This window comes from Sinocyclocheilus rhinocerous, unplaced genomic scaffold (genome assembly GCF_001515625.1).
Source record: "Sinocyclocheilus rhinocerous isolate Xijiao unplaced genomic scaffold, SAMN03320098_v1.1 scaffold514, whole genome shotgun sequence".
NCBI lineage: Eukaryota > Metazoa > Chordata > Actinopteri > Cypriniformes > Cyprinidae > Sinocyclocheilus > Sinocyclocheilus rhinocerous.
The window spans coordinates 262,764-290,549 of NW_015658605.1; the positions used below are offsets into that span (position 1 = coordinate 262,764).

At 36.4% G+C, this 27,786-nt stretch overlaps 2 protein-coding genes across 3 annotated transcripts in view; one reads left to right on the top strand and one right to left on the bottom strand.

Moving 5' to 3' along the window:
- LOC107722748 (ankyrin-1-like) overlaps window positions 1–19,097 on the bottom strand; it is a 138,628-nt gene extending 119,531 nt beyond the window's left edge. For both annotated transcript variants that reach the window (XM_016531215.1, XM_016531214.1), the window contains exon 1: window positions 18,866–19,097. In XM_016531215.1, coding sequence (XP_016386701.1) covers window positions 18,866–18,991 — 126 coding nt within the window. In that variant the 5' untranslated portion in view covers window positions 18,992–19,097. The remainder of the gene's footprint in view (window positions 1–18,865) is intronic.
- A 3,203-nt stretch (window positions 19,098–22,300) lies between these two features.
- Window positions 22,301–27,786, top strand: part of LOC107722745 (solute carrier family 25 member 45-like) — an 11,351-nt gene continuing 5,865 nt past the window's right edge. The window contains exon 1 of the mRNA XM_016531210.1: window positions 22,301–22,393. Within this exon, the coding sequence (XP_016386696.1) occupies window positions 22,301–22,393 (93 nt within the window). The remainder of the gene's footprint in view (window positions 22,394–27,786) is intronic.

A 27,786-nucleotide genomic window follows, 5' to 3' on the forward strand; every position in this document is an offset into this window, starting at 1 on the left:
ATATGATGGATCCTATATTGCATAACTCTCCTTTCTTTTCTTGGAATTAAACTAGTTCTATTTGTTGCATGGACCTGTTTATTAAAAAGAGAGATGGACTTCATGAACATTTAAGGTTCTAAGTACATTTACGTGATATCAATCAATGGTAGTTGTAGCTGTATGAAGTATTCTGTTTATGTGGAGAAAATATTGTTATTGCTTATTCTTATGGTTGGTGATTTCTATTTCAAATAAATGTTGTTCTTTTGAACGTTCAAAGAATCCAGAAAAACAAAAATCACAGTTTCACAAAAATATTGGGCAGCACAACTGTTTCCAACACTGATAATAATCAGAAATGTTTCTTGAGCAGCAAATCAGCATATTAGAATGATTTCTGAAGATCATGTGACACTGAAGACTGGAGTAATGATGCTGAAAATACAACAATAAATTATGCCGCAGTAAATTACATTTGAACATATATTCACATAGAAAACAGCTATTTTAAATTTTAAAATCTCAAATATTACTGTTTATACTGTGTTTGGTCACACTTTATTTTAAGGTCAAATTCTCACTATTAACAAACCAGACTTTTGCCTCAAGAAACTCCTAATTTGCTGCTTATTAATAGTTAGTAAGGTAGTTGTTAAGTTTAGGAATTGGGTTGGATTAGGGATGTAGAATATGTAGAAAATGTGATTTATAAGTACTAATAAACAGCCAATATGTTAATAATAGGCATGCTAATAAGCAACTAGTGAGAATTTGTCCCTATACTAAAGTGTTACCCTGTGTTTTTCATCAAATGTCTTGGTGAGCATAAAAAGACTTCTTTAAAAAAAACATTTAAAAATCATAATAAGTAAATAAATATACAGAATATACTTAGATGTCTAATGCATAATTAGCGCAAGGTTCACCATTAAGATGACATATGCATGCAATACTGATGCCAAAAACAGCAATAATTGTGCTGAAACGGGAATAGTTGAGCAAAAGACACCTCAAATGTCTTGTTGAGGAGTGGTGCTATTACATTTATAAGCAATCAGACTTTTCAGCTGGACAGTAAAACACATACATATACAAACATGAGGGGCCCAAGCCATTTTAAAGGTACAGAGATTTTGTGGGTGGCCACTAAGCCCAACCTAGCAACCATTCAGTACACCAAAGCAATGCTCAGAACACCTTAGCAACTGCATAGTAACGCCCTGGCAACCACCCAGAAAACCCTGGCATTGTGCACAGGCAAGCACACATTTTCTCCAGAACAAATGAAAATCTAGATATTGTGTATTTTCTTTTATTTTCAACCACCTAATGCATTTTTGGTGTATATTGCTGTTCAGTGTATTTTGAAGTTAATTAAAAGAGCATTCTGCATTAAATACATCTTAAGCTTTCTCATGTCGAAATCATTTTGAGGCTATTTCTGTGCATTTTTGAGGACGTCTTGTATGTTCATTTATCAGCATATGGAAGATACATTGCCAGTTCAACTCATATTTTAACACACAGCAGGAGGCAGATTTGTTAAGAGTCAACCTCGTGTACAAGCAGCAGATCAATTTCACTGCAGACACAGCAGCTGGAGAGGAAAGCACTGCGTTTGCCTTGAGTGAATCCATTATCTGCATCATATGTTAGGATAAAGCAGGGTGGAGACATCTGAGAGAATTCAGTGAAGCACTAGCATGAATCAAACCCTTCTGTAATAATGTTTTCCGTAGATACTGCCTTCTTCACATAGATAATGAGAGCATCGAGGGAGATTCCTTATTTTGTCTACAACAAAAAGAAAAATGTGTGTGAGTCTCTGTATGCTGTGTTTAACTTATACAACTGACTAACCCATACAACTGAATGCACTTCCAACTTGGGAACTTGGCATAAAATGTTGAACTTCACTTTTCTTCTATTAGTGCAAAGTATGTTTCCATCATGATTATGGATGTTGATGTTCTTTCACTTTTATGCAAATAAAATTAAACAACAACGTTAATTCCAAAGTTTGCAGAGATAAATATCAAGGAGAAATATGCCACATCCGACCTGAATGGAATTTTTTTAAAAGTTATTTTAAGATGGGCCTCCTAGAATGTGACAGACATTAGGATTGGGCAATATGATAAACATCGCAGGCCTACATCATGATATGAATCACAAAAAAAATACTACTAGCCTAACAATTTTTTTTTTTAACTTACTGAATACAAGTCAACATTCAGTGATGAAATCAGAACAAAGAAACGAATTACAAGCATTAGGACAAAAGAACTGCAATAGAACAAAGACACAAATGAAGTAGACCTAAAAAACTTCAAGCACTAGAAATAAAAAAATATATAATTCACCTATTATTCCCCCATTTTACAATATGTAATAGGTCTCAGGTGTCCCCAAAATGTGTCTGTGAAGTTTCAGCTCAAAATACCCCACAGATCATGTATTATATCATTTTGAAAATGCCTATTTTGAGTGGAAGCAGAAACACACTCTTTTCGTGCCTGTATCTTTAAATGCAAATGAGCTGCTGCTCCCCGCCCCCTTTTCCAGAATAGGGCGGAGCCTTTACAGCTCGTACCTCAAATACTTTGCCAAAAAAAAAAGATCTGTTTGGTTTTGACTATCATGTATATCGCGATGAAATCAGTCAGTTATGTCTGTAAAGGTAAACAGCTGGGGGGAAAAAATCGCATGCAATACAGAAAATCACTCACTGCTCTTGAACGAATAACTTCTATAGCTTTAATAAGAAGACTTTTCTAACTTGAATGCTGCTTTTAAATGCACTAGCGTAAAGATAAACATGGCGAGTTGTGTGCGGCTCATTCAGGGCGGGGTCTTTGCTAATACGGCGGTGTCAGTCAGTGGCCATGGGCGGGGCCTAAACATTGTGATGTCACAATGCTCAGAGAATCAAAACGGCATGTCTAATGAGACTAATTTCGTTTAATGGCGATTAAAAAATAAGGAGTGGGTGGATTTTTATCATTGTAGGGTGGGTGTTCACACACTGCCAACACACATTTATGTCCAGACACATTGTAAAAGTGGATTTTGCATAATAGGTCCCCTTTAAATTGTTATGTATATATATATATATATATTTTTTTTTTTAAACTCTGCAGAGTCTTCACTGTGTAACTATAGATTTATTCCTATTAAAGTTACAAAAGTGATTCAGTCGAGAGCAGCAAGATTTTCTCTCTTTTGTGATTTATGTTGATTAACATTAATGACAGACAACATAAGTGTGTATATTTGACCGTTCAAGCCCAAAAAGAGCTCGGTTCAGTACTCACGCGCTGTATTTCAGCTGTTTCTGGTGCGTGCGCTCAAACCGTCTCTGTGCACACTTATACTAAAACTTTCGGTGTATATTGCATTTGAATGATTTAAAATCACTTGTTCTTGAAGCACAGTGCTTAAAAACGCATTCAAATGACAAGCTCTCCTGGTGGCGCAGCAAGGAAAAATCACAAAAACATCAGGAAAACTTCTACCACTTGTCAAATTTCTACCGGTTTTTCATTTCTACCGGTATATCGCACACCCCATAACAAACATTACTTGTGGTTTCAGTAAGCATAAGCCCTTGTCATTTTTTTTTCTTCCGTGCTTCAGAAAGTCAGTGACTAGACTGTCTGAAGGGCAACCAAAAGTCACTTTCACTGAGTGTTGGCAACTTTAGACAACATGAGCAGCACAGACCACTGGTGCTGTGACAAAGTTAAGTAGAGGTTAACTATATGCAACTGTGCGGTGATCAGTGATCATCTGCCACAGAATTAGTGTTTTCATTGAAGAGAGATAAATGACTTGACAGTGAAAACTTGTTGCATTGTGTCTATATGAAATAAAATAAAACATTTTAATTAAAAAATGCTTGGCACTTACTGCAAAGGGGAATATAAACGATGGAGAAAGTAATAATAAAAAAAAAAGTCAGAACTAAAATTTTAGGTAACACTTTAGTTTAGAGAGCAATTCTCACTATTAACTAGTTGTTTATTAGCATACATATTATTAGTATATTGGGTGTTTATTAGTACTTATAAAACACATATTAATGTCTTAGTCTTCATGACCATATTTTAGATCCCTTAATCCAACCCGTATTTAAACTTAAGAACTACCTTACTATTAATAAGCAGCAAATTAGGAGTTTATTGAGGCAAAAGTTATAGTTAATAGTTAGTTAATAATGAGAATTATTTCCAAAAAATGTGTGACCAAATTAAGTTAATAACCAATCACTGTTTATCATGCAAGAATAACTTCTCATATCTTGTTTATCATAACAAGAATAATCCCAACTTTTTGAGAAATTTTTTTTGTTGTTGCATTTTTTGCTTGTCCTTATTAACAAGTAAAAACAAATAAATAACATAGTCATGTAAAATTACACACCGTAAAACTAAAAAGTGAAATTAACTAAATGAAATGAGTTCATTTCACTCAAATATTGCTAAAAGTTCATTGTACTTAAAATAAAAAGTTGCGTGGATTTGTAAAGAGTTGCAGCAGATGTCTGGTTACCAGCATGCTTTGTGTCAGACTGAATGAGGAGAATATGTTGAAATGAATGTGTTTTTGCACAAGATGTGTTTAATGTTCAATGTTCTGTTATGTTAGGATTTGCAGGGGTTTCTGTTATGCAAAACTTTAAGATTAAATGCTGCGCACTGCTTAACTGTACGTTTATCCAAAATTCATAGTCCAATTTTATTTAGAAAATGCAAGTTTGCTATTGCTAGCTAGCAGTTAACAGCGAAAGATTTGATTTAGTATGATGTTCATGCAATCAAATAGTTTGACATAGATTTGTCAATATTCCAGTTAAATTACAATTAACATTCATGTGTAGTACAAAAATCACAATTGCAATTCTACAAACTTGATCTTTGCATTTGTTAACTTACAACGTTAAGACCCACATCTGAACAAACGACTGAACAAGCAATAAGTGATAGTCCTTACATGTGCCTGCATTTCCAATTAGCTACAAGTCAACTATGGACCAACAGTGCATCACCTAATTAATAATCATGAGCTAGGCTGATAATGACTTGAAATTGACCTGACAGTGACTCACATTCCTGTAAAAAAAAAACTAAGTAGCCTCTGACACTTTACTATTAGGACGCTGAAGTTAAGACATAAGATAAACAGAAGATGATAAAGGTAAATTCAGCATTAAACAAGCAAATATCAGCAGCATTAATCACAATTTATTTAAATTTGTTGAAAAGCTAATACTGTAAAATGCTGTAGAATTTAGTAATGTTGCATCAGAATGTTTATCTATTTCCAAAAAGATCTCTATGAGGTCGGTTGGATTGTAGATGAAGATTTTAGTTGCCCTCTGAAAGCACAATAAGGTGTGGAACAATGTTTAGAAGGCTGTTAATGTTGTTACTTTATAGGAAATGGGCAGATGGTATAGCAGAATCTCATTTTGTCAGTCTTCAGGATGGGGTCAGATTAAGTTGCATGTGAAGTCAGCGCTGTTGGTAATGCCACAACAAATGCTACTGAAGAAGGTCAGGATCGTGCATTGGTCAGATTAATCCTCGCCATTTCTCACCACAATAATACATTCAGAATCTCAGTAAGAGAATCAAACTAGTTGAAACCACAAGGAAGAAAATATGTTTTTTTATCACTACTAGAAAAAATTACCAGCCAGTGGAACCAAAGTCAATTTTGGTCAAGCTATTTAGAGCTGACAGACTAGAAACAAACCAGCTACCACCATTAAGCCATAAACCAGCTTACCCTGGTAAGACTTGTTCAGCAGGGTCGAAGTGACTAATGTTGAATTAATCAAATGAGTAGTAATAACTAACTCTATTTTGCATGTGACACAAATTTCATCATTAGCATAGTGCATATGCAGTCAGATTTTTTCACACGTATGGAAGGCTGACAGGGCCAAAAGTCTTTAAATGCAATGCATAAAATTTGACCATGTCAACACACACCGTTTTTTCGTGTTAATGTGGAAATTTTGAACATGTTTCTTTTGTATGTGTAGACTAGACATGCACATTCTGGCAGTGTTAAGGCATCAGTTTTCGCCTTAGTATGTGTAAAGATGCACAGATTTCTACCGTTGAACTAAAGAACTAAAAAAGAAAATGAAAAACCATGACACAAGACATCACACACAAAGAACAAAGAATGCATTATCCCTCATGAATAAATTTAACGTTTGATGTTTGCATACAGGGATACCAATGTACCACTGCATCACATATGAAAATATAGTCACGTTAAGGCGGACAAACAGTGCGTGTTGAAATGGTCAAATTTCATGTGTTTAAAGACTTTTGGCCCCATCCACTTTCCATAGCAGTCAGAAGTGCCCTTTTTGCACTCATCAGTTCATCCACAAGGCAACACCGACCCAGTCCATTGTTTCACAGTCGAAATAGAAACCGATGAGATGGAACAACAACAACAAACTACCGGAGACACAACAACAACAGACACCCACATTGACATGTGCGTGTGTAAGGGGTTTAATAAGGGATAAACGAGTACACAGACATTTTTTCATCAGCTATATCTTCTGGAAGGAAATATCACAGACACTGAATAAGGATGAAACTTTCTAGTGCTCCTGTGTTCGCGTCAAATGTGCCTCACATGTCCTGAAATGTGAAGCCAAAACATTTCAGTCGCACCCTGGTGGCTCACTGCAGGATGCAGTCCCAGTCTCATGATGAAAATGTACCTGTGGGAATTTTTTCTCAAGATGTGAAATACATAGCGCCGTGTACGTTTCGTGACATATTCAGTGTGAAATGTCCACTGAGTGGAACAGATGAACATACATATGGTACGTTTTATATGATGTTGGTTTTGTACGTGTCACCGCAGTTCTGACTTGAAATGTCCGTTGAGTGGCGCTATAACTGTAATGCTCCATGACGTTTTAAAATAACGTACCATCTGCACTACACCTAAACCTAACCGATAGAATGACCAAAAGCGAATGCGATATAAAAAAGCAATCGCAAGCATGCCGTTTCAGCTTGTTTTTCGATCTCTCATCTTTGAGCTCTTTTATCTTGAGTCATGTTTTTCACGGGAATGGTACCCAAAGTTTACACATCCGAAATCCAAATCCGTGCCAGCTGAGATACCGAGCAAGCTTGTTACATCCAGAAAGTGAAACATATGGATCTGGTTAAGCGACGCAAAGTCCAAAACTGTGTACGAAAACAATTAAAAGTGCTTGCTGTTTTACTGCCTCTAGTGTTCATTTCTGTTGGAAACTGCAGAAATATGTACTTATTGGTACATAACAGTTCCCCCAGGTTTTCGTCATGAGATCATGTTGCACTTCAAATACATTTTTCCCAAAGATGGTTTTCATCAATTTGGGTAGTTCTTATGACGCTGATGTATGTTCAAGTGTTGGTCTATAGTGCTCACTATAGACCAATTTGGAGTAGACGTCACAGTTACGTCACTTGGAGCTGCGCGCGCATAGTGGTGGCAGAAAAACACTGGGAACAAGTGGAGGGAAACGGGTAAAATCCATAGAATAAGGGAAAAAATTTATTGTTGTGCCTTTGGATGTCAGAATCGGAATGGTTGTGTGATATAATCTCGGAATTGCAAGAAAAAAGTCCAAACTTTGAAATATAAACTCAAAATTAAATTTTTATAATTTTATTCCATGGCTTGAATAGACTGCTACGTTAAAGGTAGGGTATGTAATTTTTCAAAAACACTTTAGAAAACTGATTTGCGCCGTGGTCTATTGCACGGTCTCCAAATGACATCATCAGCGTAAGAAGACAGCGGCTATTTCTGGGACATTCCGGCTTAATTTTTCTACAGTGGAAGGAAGAGGAGATCATCCATCTTTTTTTTTACAGTTTATGGTTTGCATATGCTATCAAATGCGGTATACTTTGAAAGGCAGTGAGTTTAGCTGTATGCAAGAGCTAAGCTTTTGCATTAAAACTGAAGTATACTTTGGGCTTTACAGTAAAGCAACTTAAGCCACCAGTTCCAAAGTTTCACTACATTAACAATGACATGACATTAATAAAAAAATACAGCATTGTGGTCAGAATAAAGCACTGAATGATGAATTCTTCACACTAGTCGTAGCATTATTCCCCGCTCCCCTCCTCCACCATGCCTTCTCCCGTTAGCGTCAGATCCATGACAATCTGTTTTGGCCAGTCTAATCTCTGTGTTCTTAATGCAGAGCTTTATGAAAGGACTGGCATATCAGAATACCATTTCTAAGGAGGGATTATCACTCCCTGGCAGATGGAGTCAGAGGGGGTTGAGAGAGACAGATACAAGAAGACATGGGTGAAATTGTCATGATGTACCATATAAAAGTGGATCCAGACAATGTTAATGAAGCTACTTTACAAAAGGGCCTTGCCTTACAAGCTACTCATAATTTTAAGTAGCTGCTCTTCTAAAAATGCAGCTCTTATACTACAAGCTAAAAGTAGCTCAGTACACTAAAGCTACTTAATATATTTTAAAATATATATCTATTCTATGATGTAATTTCTAAAATAAAAAAAAATAAAAAAAGGAGGTTTGAAGGAATGAATCTCAATTAGGTTGACATTATCAACATAACAGCTAAATTTATTATAAAAATACTGTAAAAAAAATGCACGTTAATTTAATGAACAACTAAGGGTAACACTTTAGTATAGGGAGCAATTCTAACTATTAACAAGTTGCTTATTAGTATGCATATTACTAATATATTGGCTGTTTATTAGTACTTATAATTATAAATCACATATTCTGCATGACCATATTCTACATCACTAATCCTACCCAATACCTAAACTTAACAACTACCTTACTAACTATTAATAAACAGCAAATTAGGAGTTTATTGAGGCAAAAGTTGTAGTTAATGATTAGTTAATAGTGAGAAATAAAACTAAATTTACCTTAAAGAGATAGTTCACCCCAAAATTAAAATTCTGTCATCATTTACTCACCATTTGCTCTAAACCCGTAAGATTTTAATTAATCTTCAAAACACAAATAAATATATTTTTCATGAAACCTAAGAGATTTCTGTCCCTCCACTGAAAGTCTATTACAATAATAATAATAAAAAACTTTCATGCTTCAAATAGTTCATGAAAACATTGTAATAGTCATCTATATGAATGGAGCAGTTTAAAGTCTTGAGATGCTCAAATGTGCTGCAGAACTAATGAGGTTTGTTCTCGTGCATCAAACAAGTATGGATGATCTTTGCTTTACCATATTTGATGTGCTCTGTGTATGTGCATTGATCAGTGTTTATAATGAAAGTGTTTATCATATAAAGCGATTGTGACTGTTCAGTTAAGACTTGGATTAAACCAATCGATTCATTAGGATTTCCTTTACAATCTCTTTATGAACTTTAAAATATTCAGAGCTGCAGTGTAACTGACTTTCAGTAAAGGCACAGAAATCTCTCAGGTTTTATTAAAAACTTAATTTGTGTCTTTAAAAAAATGGGTAACACTTTATTTCGATAGTCCACTTTAGACATTCTATTAACAGTAAGTAACTTTGCAACTACATGTCAACTAGCAGTTAGTAGAGTATTAGTAGACTGTCTGCTTAATATCTTCTAACACTTTCTTTGTCAACTTATTCTACTAACCCTAAACCTACCCTAACAGTCTAGGGTAGAGAGTTAGTAGACATGTAGTTGCAAATTAATGAGAATTAGTTGACATGTAGTTGACATGTAGTTACAAAGTTATTTATAGTTAATAGAATGTCTAAAGTGGACTATCGAAATAAAGTGTAACCAAAAAATGCATTATGGTTTGAGACGGCATGAGAGTCCGTAATTATTGCCAGAATTTTCATTTTTGGTTGAATCATCAATTTAATGGTGAGATATTTTCACCACTGTTTATCAAAAAATAGAATAATGAAGCAAAAATAATGACTGGTTTCACAGAACACTCCCCCATCTGATCAGCAATGTATATAATATAAACACACAATATATTAGATATGGTTATTTATGTGAAGACTGGGCTGAAACAAACATCCAGGGGATGTACCGCAGGAATAATATCAATAAAAAGTGAATTAAAATTAAAGCCGAATCATATATTCTCAGATCAATTCTGAAGTGCATTAAGGCCTTCCAGAGGAAAGTATGACATCAGAAAACCAATAATCCTACGTGACGCCAAGATCAGATCCAAGCAATCACAGAAACCGTTTCCCCTGACAGCTGCCATACTGAGCTTTGATTACATTTCTCTGATATTTAATTGATTCAGTATGATGGTGTGTGTTTTGAACAAGGAAGCTGCTTTTCTTAAAGGTACAGTTCACCTTAACATGAAAACCAACTACTTTCAAAAGATAGCTTAGTAAGAGGAATAGACCAAAGTTGTTTTTTATTGATAATACTGTCTTGCCTTGAATTCTCGATACAAATCTTTTAAAGATTCAGATTTGGTGTATTCATGAAACACCACAAGAATCAATGACGTTTGTGTGCAGTGTCTCTCTTCCACCTTTTTCTTCATATATGCCGCCTCCATATGCAAAAGCATGCAAAACCTCTGTATTCAAACCACAATTATTACATATCGTTAATGTATCTTGAATGCACAGAGAGAGAAAGGCAAGACAACGACAATGCCAACTTCATTTCAGTCATATGGAGAGTGAATCGATGATGAGTTACCGTTTTTGAGCTGAAATGCTATGTTTGTGCCGTTTGTTGTTTTTTTAGGAGTTTATGGAGGGAATACTACTTAACAGTGAATATGTGTTCCCTAATATAAAGTGTACCAAATATTCTAAAGCATTTATTAATCTTAATGTTAATTTCAACACTCGATAATACAGTATTTTAAAAAAAAGTTGTATCTGTTAACATTATATAATATTCCTGAGCTGGCATGAACTAACAATGAACAGTTATATTTATTAACTAACTTTAACAAAGATTAATAAATACTAATTAATTAATAAAAACCAAAACGAAGACTAATAAAACAAATTAATTGAATAGTTAATTTTAGTTAATGCATTAACTAATAGGACCTTATTGTAAAGTGTTTTGTTTTGTGGTAACACTTCACAGTAAGGTCTTATTTGTTAACATTAGTTAATGCATTAACTAACAATGACTAATATATTTTTACTGCATATATCAACCTTTTTTAAAAATGTTAATGTTGCTGTTAGTTCACAGTGTATTAACTAGTTTTAACAGATACAACTTTTGATTTTAAAAATGTATTAGTAAATGTTGAGGTTAATTAAGATTAATAAATGCTGTAGAAGTATTGTTCATTCTTAGTTCGTGTTAACTAATGTAGTTAACTAATGTTAAAAAAAACAAACCTGGTAACACTTTAGTTTAACTAGTTGCTTATTAGCATGCATATTACTAGCATAATGTCTGTTTATTAGTACTTATAAAGCACATATTAATGTCTTATTCTGCATGAGCATATTTTAGATCACTTAATCCTCTCCAAACCTAAACCTAACAACTACCTTACTAACTATTAATAAGCAGCAAATTAGGAGGTTATTGAGGTAAAACTCTTAGTTAATAGTTAGTTAATAGTGAGACTTGGACCCTAAAATATAGTGTGACCTAAAACCTTATTGTAAAGTGTTACCTTGAGTGAATAAACTCAATCTCTTCCATTTCCATTCTGATACAATCATTGATACTTTCTCTTTCTCATGAACACACACACATACGCACAACCCCGACCCACACACACCCTTCACTCAGTTAAAACGGGTGGTAAAGGTGGAGTTTGAAAGAGGCCTGCACTCAGCTATAAATATGAGTGAGTGATGCTCACAATGTGCTGAGTCATGTGTCTGCAGGCCAAGCAGGACTCCCACTGGACCACTAACAGAGTGACACAAACCGGCAGTCAACACTGATATATAGAAGCTGTGCACCACTAATCAATCAATTAGTCTATCTATCTATCTATGCATGCATGGAAGTCCCAAACGATTTTCAGGCAGCTCTATTAGAAAAGACTGCAAAAATCTGGGGTGCATTTCCCGATAACGTGGACTCTTAGCGCGCTACAAAGACTCTAAAGGTTTACCTTTGCTCGGTGTGTTCAACGAACCATACCTTAGTAGGTTGCTTAAAGGCACGATTTTCAAAGTCGTCGGGTCACCGTGGTTTTCACACTGCGTGACTATCTGAGGTAGCAGTCAGTCGCTGCTGTGTTCACATTGCACGATGGATCGGCGACAGGAGGTTACACATTGCATGACTTCACAATAGGAAGAATCGCCGACAGCTCTGTCTGGTCCGCAAACTACGTTTCACAACAAAACACACGCGAGAAGTGATAAGGAACTAACGCGAGAACCCGCGCGCGTCAGACCGGAGTTCTCGAGCAAGACTGAATTATTTAAAAAATATATATATAGCCCGCAAATTGTCTGTGAGCTGATTTCCAGCTACAAGGAGAAAAATAAAAACTGATTATGCAGGAGGGAGATACAGGGAACAGGGATTGTGTTCTGCAAAGAGAGTTGGAGGTAAATAATTTTGCAGTAACTGCGCTGATGTTGTGGCTGGTCAAGCAAATGTTTGTGCTTGTTTCTGTATGATATAATTGTTCATATATATATATTAAAATACTGATATTCTGGTCTATAACTCCATATAACTGTCTATAACTGTTTTTCAGTCAGAACTCATTTCACACAGTGTGATTGTGAATCGCCGACAGCTCCAGATATTTAGCATGCCAAATATTTCACGGGCGTCGGCGACGCGTCGGTGATTCCCTCAGATCGCGTCTTTGATAATTTTTTCAATCAGAAATCATTTCACACAGCGTGATTGTGAATCGCCGACAGCTCCAGATATTTAGCATGCCAAATATTTCACGGGCGTCGGCGACGTGTCGGCGATTCCCTCAGACCGCGTCTTTGATAATTCACACTGCTGTGATTGTCACTCGCGTGAACGAGCACCGATTTGCCTCCGATTTCGGGCATTTGTCGGCGATTTCGCAAAACCTGTCAAAATATAGCATTCTGTGTAGAATTCAAATAGCTCTGATACATTTTGTGGTCTGCGCCGACTCGCGCATGTGATCCGCTCCGTGCTATCGTGTCTCTGGACCGGAGCAGAGTGTGTGTGCGGTGCGGTGGTTAGCGTGACACAGCGCGAAACCAGACTTCTTTTTTTCCTCAATGGAAAGCATATTTACACTGTTTGAATTGTTCCCTGTCCCCTATATAGTGCACTACGTGCCATTCACTATACAGAAAATACTAATTCTGTGGACAAGTGACCGATTTCAGCCGCGGCTTCAGCGTCTATTTTAAAGTGTAGGAGGCGGGCGCTTCGGATTCTAGAGAGCATTTGATTGGACAGAAAGTTTGATGAGAAGCTGAAGTATGATGTGACGTAAAAAAAAAATCGTTGAGCCGTTTTGGCGGAAACGCTTTGAACGCAAGCTTTGAATGCTTATATCTTCTAAACGCGAATTTTGTCACTGGCCCCGCCCCTTTTTAAAACAGCCAATAGCGTTCGTTTATATCACAGCTCGGGCTAGATCCATTCAGAGCCGTTCAGAGCTCCGTAAAGCCACATTTGACAGGGTATGCCAGCCACAATCTCATCCATATTGGCTAGCTATACGTTCTTACATGCGACGTTACCAGGTGCTGTCTATGGCGCTGGTGCTGAATTGGTTGATATCGATGGCTCGAGAATCGATTATTCACTCAACGCAGGGGTTGCTTCACTGCATCATCTGAGAAAGTGGTGTTCCTCATAAAAGAAGCACTTGAGAGATAGTTGCAATTGCATCTATCAGGACTCATGGGATCTTATTAAAATAATCCAAATTGCAAATTAAATCCAACCATGGATATTTTACATAATTTTGAAATGAGTGTGCGAACCCGCAACCTCATGCCCAAACGTATCATGACTCAACCTGCTACACTCAGGGCCGGATTTATTCTAGTGCATATGCTTGCACATTCTGGGGGGACCCACCCAATTACAATAAAGATAAATAAGTATTTATTCTACGGGCTACCTACAACAGCAAAAGAACCAGAACTCAAAAAGACATTAACCAAGCAAATAAATATAACAAACAATACGACAAGCTACTTCCATGTTTTCCACACAAAAGTATGTTCTATTGTCTATGAAAATCACACTTTCTTTCTCCCGCTCTTTCTCATAGAAACGCACACACATACAGTACAGACTCACAGTCCAGCACATGCATGGACCAAATGTGCATACAGAAACTTGTGAGCGATGCCCTGCGACTCATACTATATAAAACATACTTTTTTATGGTCATGAAGTTAGTTCAATACCAACTTCTAAATGTAGTTTATTTCATGTTCTTTTGTCAAAGTCATTGTTATTCGTTAAAACATATCAACTTCACCTATCAATACTGTCCAAATAAAGTATTTTTACTGCACTGCATGCAGTAGTGATCTGGTCCAATTAAGGAGGAAGGTGGGTGAATTAATTAATTTATTATTCTGTCTATCCAGATATAGTAATCAGCACATGATAGTATTTAAGCTACATATTATTGACAAGTCCATCAGCTGCAGTAAGCATTATCTGCTTCAGAATTGATTATTGGGATGCTTAGCTCAGCACTGAGGTCTTCAGGAATTGTCTATGCTGCTCAACTAGTTCAGTGGCATGAAGAGAACCACACACTAAGAAGTGGTAAATGTCACGAGCTGAATCATCATTCCTGCGAAACATCTAAACAATTTCACTATGAGTTTAGATAAAGTCTTGATAAAAATGCAAACCAAATCTACATCTATAAACACTGAGAAGACTGAGATGAGGCTGATTGCAATGAAAATAATCTGTTAAAGATTCAAAAGGTTAAAAATCTCTTTTCTCTTTGCCTGGCAAGTATAAGAACACTAGGGATTTGACTCTGACTTAAGTTGCAATTTTTAATGTGCAGAGACAACTGTAAGTATGCCATTGAACGCTCCCAGAAAAAAAGGTACAAAAGCTGTCACTGGGGCAGTACCCTTGCAAAAGGTACTAATATGTACCATTTAGGTACTAATATGTACACTTTAGGCATTGAAATGTAAATTTCAGTTACCAAAATGCACCCTTTAGGAGTAAATAAGGTACAAAGGTGTGCCTTTTGAAAAGGTACCGGCACAGTGACAGCTTTTGTACCTTTTTTTCTGTAGGTTGACTTCTTGAACAATCTCTGTGGCGCTTTCAAAGCATTGCTCTATTTAATTGAGCTGTCTGATTGGACAGGCTTTTGTTCAACCAATGGTGTGAGTTTGAGATGGTTTAGAAGTGTTTCGATAATATTTTATAACTTTTAATTGCATTCGAATGACATGGGGTGTGCCAAAAAGACTGTGGCACTGATAAATCTGCTACACAAAAGAATAAACACAGTATAGCTAAATTTAAATCCGGAGGATAATTTCTTTTTTGTTATGTATAATTGTTATGTATCACCATACTGTATCGCCCAGCCCTAAAATCTGCTCTATGTTAAAGCATTAAGTCATTATAACAGTGTGACTTTCTGTAAAGTTGCTTTGAAATTATGTGCATTGTGAAAAGCGCTAAAATAAAAAAAAAATTGACTCCGATTTTGAGAAACCTCTTGAAAGTCATTATTTTGGTGCCAATTTTGGCACGAAAGTTACACATTTTATGTGCCAGCAAGCATCGACTACTCTGTGCAAGAATGTGCCCAGATGTTAATGAAATCAACAGTTTTTTTAACAGCTTATTTAAGCTGGAACTGTCCCAAAAACAATTGCCTTCAAAGAGCTGCCCTTGCAAAAATTTTATTTAAGGCAACATACGCTTAATTTGGGGCAAATCTGCTGCAAACAGTTTACCATAAAGCTAATTTCTATTGGAAAATAGAAACTTGCTGCAAATTTTGTCCAGTGTTCACTCTAAGCTGACAACAGGAGTTTGCCAGAACACTGTATGTCTGAAAAGCAACATGAGCAACATGCACTGCATATACAGCAATGCGCTCCAATGCACAGCCAGTTGCAACATTCGACTTCATACATCATTTACAATCCTGAAGTTCAATAAAGTTAATTGTTAGCTGGCAACTGTCAAAAATGAAATGTGATCTACAGTACTGTGAGAAGCCAGCTGGCTAACTGGACTCAACCACACTGGTTCATAAAAGAAGTTGCATCAACAAATGCAATCCCAAAAATTAATAATAAATAACAGCATTTTGATTTCAACACTTGGACTTGTCATCCTAAACCAAAAAGAAAAATGTAAAAATATATATAAATAAAAAGCATATAAATAATAAAAAAAACATGCATGTTTGCATTAGAAAATTTCACCATGATTGCATTCAATTTGTGTGTGTGTGTGAATTGTACATGTTGCAATAAAATATGCACCACTGTTGGTGGAAGATTAAAGAGGTACAGTCTATACAGTGATAGACAAGACAAATACATGTTGAAAATGTCTTGCCCAAGGGAAGCACAAAGCAATAATTCTCCATCACGTAGCATATAAATCATGCTTAAATAGCATGGAAAGAAGAATCACAAAAGTGCTGGCTCAGCACAAAAAAAAATGAAGATCAAGAACAAGACAGGCTTTGAATATTATAACTGAATATAATGCATATATGTGTATTAGTGTGAGAGAATTAGTGTATTTCTAGGTTTTTAAAGCACGATATTATAGCAAACTGCACAGAACCACAAAAAAAAAAACAATGTATTATGACTGAAATGTGCTTTTAAGACCATGATCTCACCTGTATCTGAGGGGTTTGACTCAGCTATACTCAGATTCAGAGAAAACTGTGAAAATTGACATTTAAAAACCCCTTTGAAGCCATTTCTCTCAGTTACAATATCATTGTAGATATTGCATCAATGTACAAGACCCTTTAAAAACACAGATTCTCGAATCAATCACAAGATGTGAGTATGAGTATGAGAGAGGATAGCGCACAGGATTTCAATAGCCTTGTTTAAGAAGAATTTGCTGGGAAATGATGTACTGTAAGTAACACAAGATATCCTCAAAATAATACAGTCCTTGATGAGACTTCATTTTTTGGAGAAAACCCACTAACACCTTTTGGAAGAGATTGCATTTGATTGCTGCGATTCAAAATGACATTTAAGGCATCCTGCATGGAGATACGCCTAACCATAAATATTAAAATGATGCAAGGAAAAGAAATGAAAACAGGTATCAAACACTCTAGACACTTTACATTCTGTCCCATAAAGTACAGAATGGCTGGTTATATGAGGTTGGAATTCATAAAACAATTTGTCAGCATGTTAACTACTTATACCTGTAGATATTTTCCTTAAAATTCTTCTGCACATTTTTTTATTTTTACCATACACCTCATAATGAAAGCTGACAGCCGGAAATAAGCGAGGGAGAAAGAGGGATTAGTGATGTCCCACCGCAGATCCGGGCACACAAGCACCCTCCTCAGCAAGCTGCTGTAATATGAAACTGCAGTGAAAATGGTTTAAGTGTTAGAGCTAAACAACAGCATATCTCCATGTACGTAGATGAGCAAAATGAAAGTGCAACAAACTCTACTGACGTAAACGTCTTTTGCTGTACCGCACAAATCTAAAATGCTTCTCAGTGAAGCACTGTTTGATTTTTAGAGCGAAAACCTTTAATCCTACTGGTTTCGTGCTCTTCTTTGAGTGAACAAGACTACCAATACTGTATCTGTACTCTGTGTACTAAAGAGCCAAACTCATAAGTCTGCTTAGATCAGCAGTAAGGTCTCCTTGTTTTGAGCTATAATAGTAGACATGCATTACTTTTAATATAGGCTGCATTTTATTTAATGCATTATATTTAATACCTAAGCATTTCATTTAATAATTCATATGCTATTTTTTAAATAAATATAAGCTATAAAAACATTTGCATATTTTTATGCAAAAACATTTTCTATGCATATGAGATCATTACAGGAGACTCTTGTTTTGCGTGAAACAAACTACTTCTATGCATTTATGGATGTACTATTTGTAGGTAGTTTAGCTTAAAAGCGATACATTATTGCACATTCCCCGCTGTTCTGACACATTATAGATTATATAAATTGAATGTCATTTGAATGACATAATATAGAAAATACTGAATCTGATTTTAATTTAATTGAACATTGAACATGCATGTATTATTTTCTATGCACAAAATTCTGTCATCGTTTACTCACCCTCAAGTTGTTCCAAACCTGTATGAATTTCTTTCTTCTGTTAAACACAAAAGAAGATATTTTGAAGAATGTGTGCAACCAAACAGTTAATGACTTCTACAGCATGGAAAAACAAAACTCATAGAAGTCAATGGAGACCAGCAACTGTTTGGTTGATGAAATGTAAGAAATTCACACATGTTTGGAACAACTTGTAGCCTAAATGATGACAGAATTGTAATTTTTGGATGAACTATCCCAATAGCCCAGCGGTGAGGTCGCCTTCTTTGAATTGTAATAGTAGAGGTAGGCTACATTACATATCTGCACCTTCTCACTTGTTATGCCCATCACAGTACGCAGAGAATAAATGCAGTTTCAATTATTTAATACAGTCCTAAAATCTTTTTTATATGAAAATATGCCAAATCTAAAAACCATTAATTTGTGTACAGCTCTGATGATTCTGGTGTTGGGCTGTTTTGTGCCAGCGGACCCTCAGGAGGGGAAGCACCTCACCTGTCCATGCACGTGTAAACAGCAGCGGATGCCTGGCCCTGCGTGTCCTGCTGCTATCCAGCATTAATACCTCCCCTCCCTTCATCCGCTCTCAATTTATCTCTCTTCCCTACCTTGCGCTTTTTATCCCGCGAGCGGCTCCTTTTCTTCGCCTTCTCCTCCTCTTTCTCCTTCCGCTCCTGTTCGGCGAGCGCCTCTAAATCCTTATTCTTGCGCAGATGTTTGGCGGCTTGTGCCATAGTGCCGTTACCAGCCGGGCTGAGATGGCTCTGTAGCTCCGGTGATGGATGCTGGTGGTGTGGATATTATCTCAGTTCCTCTCATGCAGTCCTGCAGCACTGGAGTGAGCGTGTGCGCCGCGTCTCTCTCTCTTTCTCTTCTCTGTCTCTCTCCTCCGCTGCAGCACTAGTTAGTAAGGCAAGACAGACCTGAGAAGGCTTCACTGAGAGGAATACTGCTGCAGTGTTGCGCACCTCTCTCTCTCACACACACACACACACGCCAATATTCTCTTGTGTCTTTTTTACGTCGATCTCTCACTCTCACGCCACTCCTCTTGTGGAATTCAATGTGCACACTTTTTCCCTCTTGCATGCACCTTCTTGTGTTATATCCTCTCTGGCGTCCCATCATCTGCAGCAATTAACAAACAAATGGAGCGACAGACACAGAAGCTTTCTGGTGGGCTGCATCCATTTTTGGGACCTTCATAAATCAGTTCTGACAGTAGCAAACCTATATGGCTTTACCAGCAACACGGGACACCTATAGAGCAGCTTGTTATTCACTCTAGTGGGTTTGGGATGGACTTTTACAAATGAACTGAATACATAATTTAATCTAATTTAAATTAATAATTTATTCCATATGCATACACTCTTAATAATAAAGGTTTCACAGTGATGAAGAACCATTTTTGGTTCCACAAGGAACCTTTTTGGTGCACAGTTCCTGAAATTTACATTTTTACATCATGTGAAGAACGTTTTGATAATCTAAAGAACCTCTACACCCTTATTTTGCAGTGCAGAAGTAAGATATTTTTTGTACAGCTAAAATAAATGGAAGCGAATGACACCGGAAGCCAGTTCTTATACGTTAAAAATAAGGTGGATAAAGAATCGTTTGTGAGATGGATAGGTCTTAAAGGTTCTTCGTGGAACCATAGATGCCAATAAAGAACCGTTATTTTTAAGACTGTACTAGCATTGACATATTTATGATACAGTAAATGCCTGCCAGAGGAGGATGGGATTTTCCCAGCTTTTTTCCTTTTCACTGTTTCTCTCGGCTGGCACTATTTTCTGTTTGAAACAATAGGTTTTTTTGAATAACAAAACTGGCCTGACATGCTTAATACTGTTGACATCAAAGCCGCCTTATTCTCTGCACACCACAGTCTCTCAAAACAGAGAAAAAGCATGTTTAAAACACACTCATCAAAGAGCGCTGCCTCATTCCTGCCCCCTCCCTTTATCCAATAATGCAGCGAGAAGGAACCATGTGGAGTCTGTGTGGACATGGATACATGATTTGTGTAAGTGTGTGCAAACACGGGCGTTTTGTGCTGAAATGGAACAAAACCGTGTTAAAGATCCCAGTACTCAGAGCTGTAAGCCGGTGGAAGGGTTTCCTTTGGGATAGTCGTGCGAGGAGGGGAGGGATCTTCATTTGTTTTTGATTTTAGACAGCATCTGCAGTGTGTATCCTGGAAAGCCTGCACCTGTTCGTTCCTTACTCTCTCCCGTAAAATAGCTCTACATCTCTCTCCAATCCTACTGCAATCCTGCTGATGCAAGCAAAAAGAGGTTTTAATGACCCACACCCCCTTCCAAATGTGCAAAGCTCTTAAATAGACTATACGTAAAGGAATGTAAGCAAGACCACACATTTGATATACTGTATCTACACACATTTTTAAGAAAAATGGTTCTTCACATTACCAGAAAAGGGTTCTTCAGCTTGTAAAATTTGCTTTTTATTGGGCTCCACGAAGAACCATGCTTTAATGAAAATGCTATATAGGACCTTAATCGTGTTTTTAATGATGGTTTATTTTCATTAATATTAGTATATTTACATCATAATATTAGTATTCATATTATTTGTATATATTATTTATTAATATTGTTTTTTATCTATCTATCTACTTGGTATTACAATATCTTGTAGCGTCTATTAGGGTTTTACATAAAACAACAACATGTTGTGTCAATTAGGTACTTTTATTTTTTAATGATGTGAAATTGTAGCAAAAATGACAGTGCACTACAGTTATTAGCAGAATACATTAATAAATGTCAATTGGCATTGAACATAAATAAACTTTACTTTAAGAAGTAAAACAAAATAGAAACAGAAAATAGTGAAATGAAGACAAAGCTCCGGTGAAATACTGTATTTTCATAATCCTCTATGATGCCTTTATGTCCATCATTTTGGTGTGATTGAGTGGCTATTTTTCTCTGCAGATGATGAGGTTGTGGGATGTGATGCATCTGAAATACACAGATGAGTTTAGAGTTATAGTTTGTCTCTTCCATTTGTTCATGTAAAAACAATTATGTTCACGAAGGCCAAAAGTAGCAAAAAATGGGCATTATGTGAGCCCTTCACAATCTTAAAAGAAAAACGTGATATAAAGTCATGGCATAGTTTTAATATGTTTTGTGACTGGGTATGTTTATGCATAAACCCAAGTAATAATTAAAAAAATTCTAAGAATATGGATTATAAGTTAATGTTACACTCTAAAAAATGCTGGGTTAAATACAACCCAGTGCTGGGTAAAAGTGGAGAAGAGGAGAGAAGTATCCTCAGCTTAACAGAGCAGTGACCAAAACAACTAAGAAGAGAACAGAACATGTTTGTTAGGAAACCAGTTACAATTTTAAAGTTTATTTTGTATTTAAATTTAAGAATGAAAATCATTTACCTGTTGAGAGTGTGTTGAGTCAGTCTGAGCTCCAGAAAATCAGTAATGAGGTGCTTTGACCGTTACAGATTTGAAAAACAAAAAGGCAGGAATAAAGAACCCTAAACTCTGACACAAAGAACCATTTTCAGCATAAAAGGGATCTTCAGGATACTATGGTTCTAAATAGAACCATCATGTAAAGAACCTTTAAAGAACCATTTTTTTTTTAGAATGCATTCTGTTTTTTTCTTGGGTCTAGTATAGATTGAACATAACATTATGACCACTGACAGGTGAAGTGAATAACACTGATTATCTCTTCATCACGGCAGCTGATAGTGGGTGTGATATATCAGGCAGCAAGTTAACATTTTGTCCTCAATGTCGATGTGTTAGAAACAGGAAAATTGGGCAAACTTAAGGGTTTGAGCAAGTTTGACAAGGCCCAAATTGTGATGGCTAGACGACTGGATCAGAGCATCTCCAAAACTGCAGCTCTTGTGGGGTGTTCCCGGTCTGCAGTGGTCAGTATCTATTAAAAGTGGTCCAAGGAAGGAACAGTGGTGACCCCTGTCCACTGCCGAAAGCGCCATCAGTGGGCATGTGAGCATCAGAACTGGACCATGGAGCAATGGAAGAAGGTGACCTGGGGAACACATGGGAAGAGGGCAAGCCGGCGGAGGCAGTGTTGATGCCTTGGGCGATGTCTGCTGGAAAACCTTGGGTCCTGCCATCCATGTGGATGTTACTTTGACACCTACCACCTACCTAAGCATTGTTGCAGACCATGTACACTCTTTCATGGAAACGATATTCCCTGGTGGATGTGGCCTCTCTCACAAAACAAAAATGGTTCAGGAATGGTTTGAGGAGCACAACAACGAGTTTGAGGTGTTGTATCACAAGTATTTTATTCTGTTATAATATATATTCATTGGACATATGATGACATATGGTCTGTTTGTGGTGCTATCACAGTTGTCTTGGCATGCTTTTCCTGTGAAACAAAACAAACAAATAAGAAACAAATACCTTTTAAATATTGAAAATTTTAAATATACAATTCATCTACAATTTATTCATTAACCTTGTCATTTTTTTCATTAACCAAGGTTTTTTAATTCATGTCATGACCATTAAACGCAGTAATTTATGCTCGATACATGCAAGTAACTCAGAAGGGTTGTGATGCAACTGAATGAAATGCACTCTCTTCACACTGAGCAAACTCCCACACAAATGCTGTTCATAGAGCTTATGTCTAAGCATGCTTTGTCGAGAAATCCGAGTTTTTGCTCGAGAAATATTAGAAACGACGTTTCTGTATTACGACGGTGTTTTAGTGCCATCACAGATAGCACACGTGCGTCTGCAAGATGTCTGTTAAAGATCGCTTCACCTGGAAAGCATTGCTGTGTACAAACATCTGATAGACGTCTCTAAGATGTCAGTTTAACATGCATTCTAAATAAACATCTTAAAGACATATAATAAACGTCTATTTGACATCTGAGGAAAAAAGTCAAAATTACGAGAATAAAGTCGAAATATTTTGAGAATAAAGTCGAAATTACGAGAATAAAATCAAAATATTTTGAGAATAAAGTCAAAATTATGAGAGATCTGAAGCTCTTATGACCTCATATTAAAGCAACTGTATGTAGTTTTGTGTATTTTTGCATGGAATTCTCTGTCGTAAACCATTACATTGGATAGCTGTTACACGATCATTTGTTCCTGCTGTAAAGCAATCTGAACCTTTTAGTGGAATTACGTAGCCGCTCACCGAACTATAACATTCTCACAGAACAGACGTTTAGGTGGAGAGTGGGACAGAAACAGAAGCCATTCGCCTTAGTAGAAGTCAGAGTACCATCAGAATGATTTTAAAAGTGATATTTGGATGTTAAAAAAAAACAGTTGCTTACAATGTGGATAATTTGAGCGTTTAAATATTTGGCCTGTCACTCCACTGGACTATTTAAGATGAGGTAAGGCAAAAGGGTGATGAAATCAAAAGAGTGGGGAAATTTTAACCTAAAATGCAATGTTTTTTTTTCAAATTCTGCAGTGTAAGAAAGAAAGAAGAGGTAACTGTCACATAAATCAGGTGTCTTGCAGAGTGTCTGTCACAGGTCCAGTGTACACCGACCACTAGGGAACTCTGTACCATGACGGCTCTCTCTTGGGGCCAAGGGTTTTACAGGTTGCATGGCCACTTTAGCCCCTACTGGTTTGATACGGTAACTACACCAGAAGCCAGCAAACAGCATCCTTCTTTATCATTCAGAAAGCATCATTCATCATTAATATCCATTCCAGCAATTGCTCTAGTGTTTGTTTTGTTATCACAAGTATTTTATTCTGTTATAATATATATTCATTGGACATATGATGACATATGGTCTGTTTGTGGTGCTATCACAGTTGTCTTGGCATGCTTTTCCTGTGAAACAAAACAAACAAATAAGAAACAAATACCTTTTAAATATTGAAAATTTTAAATATACAATTCATCTACAATTTATTCATTAACCTTGTCATTTTTTTCATTAACCAAGGTTTTTTAATTCATGTCATGACCATTAAACGCAGTAATTTATGCTCGATACATGCAAGTAACTCAGAAGGGTTGTGATGCAACTGAATGAAATGCACTCTCTTCACACTGAGCAAACTCCCACACAAATGCTGTTCATAGAGCTTATGTCTAAGCATGCTTTGTCGAGAAATCCGAGTTTTTGCTCGAGAAATATTAGAAACGACGTTTCTGTATTACGACGGTGTTTTAGTGCCATCACAGATAGCACACGTGCGTCTGCAAGATGTCTGTTAAAGATCGCTTCACCTGGAAAGCATTGCTGTGTACAAACATCTGATAGACGTCTCTAAGATGTCAGTTTAACATGCATTCTAAATAAACATCTTAAAGACATATAATAAACGTCTATTTGACATCTGAGGAAAAAAGTCAAAATTACGAGAATAAAGTCGAAATATTTTGAGAATAAAGTCGAAATTACGAGAATAAAATCAAAATATTTTGAGAATAAAGTCAAAATTATGAGAATTAAATCGTAGCAATTACGAGATTAAAGTTATAATATTTTGCAAATGGCCCTGTGAAATTCCGGTTGCCTAGCAACTGATTTAAATATATATGAGGGATTATTATCAGAAATCATTATCATGTGTCATAATTCACGGCCGTAACCACCATAGACTTTGAGGGGACAAGTCAATAATTAGAATTAATTTAATTTAATTTAATTAAAGCCAATCTGTCTTGTTGTTAGAAAGACAAAACACTTTAAAAGTGAAAATTCTGTTTCAACGGGCCAACAGCGCTCGTCAATGCCAAAATAACTGAGCTGGCCAATCAAATCAAAGTGGGCGGGGTTTACAGAGCGAAGCGTCAGTTAAAGGCAGAGTAAGTGATTTCTGGTAGCCAATGTTGATATTTGAAATCACCAAAACAAACACGCCCCTACCCCAAAAGGGTCTTGCCTCTATTTTGATAGCTCCGCCCCACATATACGTACGCAACCCAGGCAACGATTAGTTCTGTGAAACAAAGCAAAACCAATGTTACACCGTGTCTACACCGGACGTGAGCGGCGCGGCGCAACAAATCCCCGAAATCTGTGATACTTTTTTCAGTATTTTTTGATGAATAAAAAGTTCAAAAAGAACAGGATTTATTTAAAATAGAAATCTTTTGTAAAAATATACACTACCGTTCAAAAGTTTGGGGTCAGTAAATTTTTTTTCTTTAAAAAAAAAAAAATTTTTTAGCAAGGATGTGTTAAATTGATAAAAAGTTATAGTAGAGACTTATATTGTTAGAAAGATGTCTATTTAGAATAAATGCTATTCATTTGATCTTTTTTTATTTTTGGGGTGCTTTGCTGTTGCAGGAAGTGGAAATCTTGACTGTATGAAGTACATAAAGGACTCTTTGAAGTTTTAGGAAGTTTTGGTAGAGATTGTGATGCCTTCAGAACATAGACTGAATCTTGATGATCATTGGACTTTCCAGCAGGATACATCCACATCTACTGAAGCTTGGTTCAGGGATCTGCTGTAGAATGTTCTTGAGTGGCCTGTTCAGTCTTCAGATTTAGATTTCATTAAAAATATCTGATGGGATTTGAAGAAAGCATGGGCAACATGAAAACCAAAGATCATCAGTGATCTGGAAGCTTTTTCAAGCGATGAATGGGCCGAGATTGCAATAGAGCAGTGACAGAAGCTTGTAAGCACTTAGAGGCAACGTTTATTGGTAGAAAAAAATTCTCTACCAAATTTGAATTTTGGGGGTTTAATAATTTTGTACATGAATGTGTAGAGGATGTTTGATTTTTTTCCCCCATTTTTCATCAAATTTACATTCTCATATGTGTATTAATACAATTCTATTATAGTTTACAGATGCCTTTATGAGTGTTTATGAGTTAATTTAAGAATTTTTGGATTTTATATATATATATATATATATATGCATATGTACATGTATGTAGTTAGGTGCAAAGCTTTACATACACTGTTTATTACCTACGTTTACATTTGGTCATTACTTGTCTTTTGAATATCTAGGTATTGTGCTAAAAGGTTTTCACACATTCTATTTATCATTATTTGCAGGCCTCCAAAATACTCTCCAGCCTCCAGCCTGACTTTACAGAACTGTTATCAATGATTTCCTCAGAGTTTGACTGTTTTGCTATTGCTGGGAATTTTAATATTCACATAGATAATGCAGAAATCAATAACTTGCTGCTGTTGAGAGGCTAACAATCCCCCCATGTCAGATTCCCATTGAAATGCTCTCCGACAGCAAATGCAATGAGGTTGCTTCCTTCTTTTCTGAGAAGACCAATAATATCATAAAGGCAATCAGCACATCCTCAAGTTGTGCAGAGGTGAGACAGATTCAACCACAATTTCAGAGAGAAGTTACTATGTCTGTTTTCGAAGCAATTGATGGAAATATTTTGAAAGAAATAGTACAGCACCTTAAAATGTCACCCTGCTGCCTTGACACATTTCCCACATCTTTTTTTTTTTTTCTTCAAAAGTGTGTTTAACTGTTTAAAAGCAGATCTCTTAGAAGTGGTAAACGCCTCACTTCTTTCTGGGACTTTTCCAAACTCCCTGAAAACTGCAGTTGTTAAGCCCCTTCTGAAAAAGAGCAATCTTGATAACACCATTTTGAGCAAGATTATTTAAAAGGTAGTTTTTAATCATCTGAACAAATACTTAAACTCAAATGGATACCTGGACAATTTTCAATCTGGTTTCTGACCGCATCACAGCACAGAGACAGCGCTCATAAAGATAATAAATGATATTCGATTAAATCCTGATTCTGGCAAAATATCAGATCTGGTACTACTCGATCTCAGTGTTGCGTTTGACACGGTCGATCATAACATACTTCTAGAGAGACTGGAAAACTGGGTCGGGCTTTCTGGGATGGTCCTCAAATGGTTCAGCTCATATTTAGTAGGGAGGGGTTATTATGTGAGTATAGGAGACCATCCATAAGTCTAAGTGGACATCCATGACATGTGAAGTCCCACAAGGCTCAATTCTTGCACCGCTCTTGTTTAGCCTGTATATGCTCCCACTGGGTCAAATAATGAGAAAGAACCAAATTGCCTATCATAGCTTTGCAGATGACACCCAATTTTAACGACTACAGCCGCATTGACTCCCTCTGCCAATGCATTGATGAAATTAACAGTTGGATGTGCCAAAAAAAAAAAACATTTCAGTTAAACAAGGAGAAAACTGTCATTGCATTTGGAAACAAAGATGAAGTTCTCAAGGTGAATGCATACCTTCTGTTATCAATGATTTCCTCAGAGTTTGACTGTTTTGCTATTGCTGGGAATTTTAATATTCACATAGATAATGCAGAAATCAATACTGCAAAAGAAATGATAACTGTTTTAAACACTTTTGACCTGATTCAGCATGTGCGTGGACCCACACACAATCGTGGACACACTCTAGATTTACTCAACAGTAAGGGTTTGAACATTTCATCCATTGTTATTAAGGACGTAGCACTATCTGATCACTTCTGTATTTTCTTTGATATATTGATCTCTG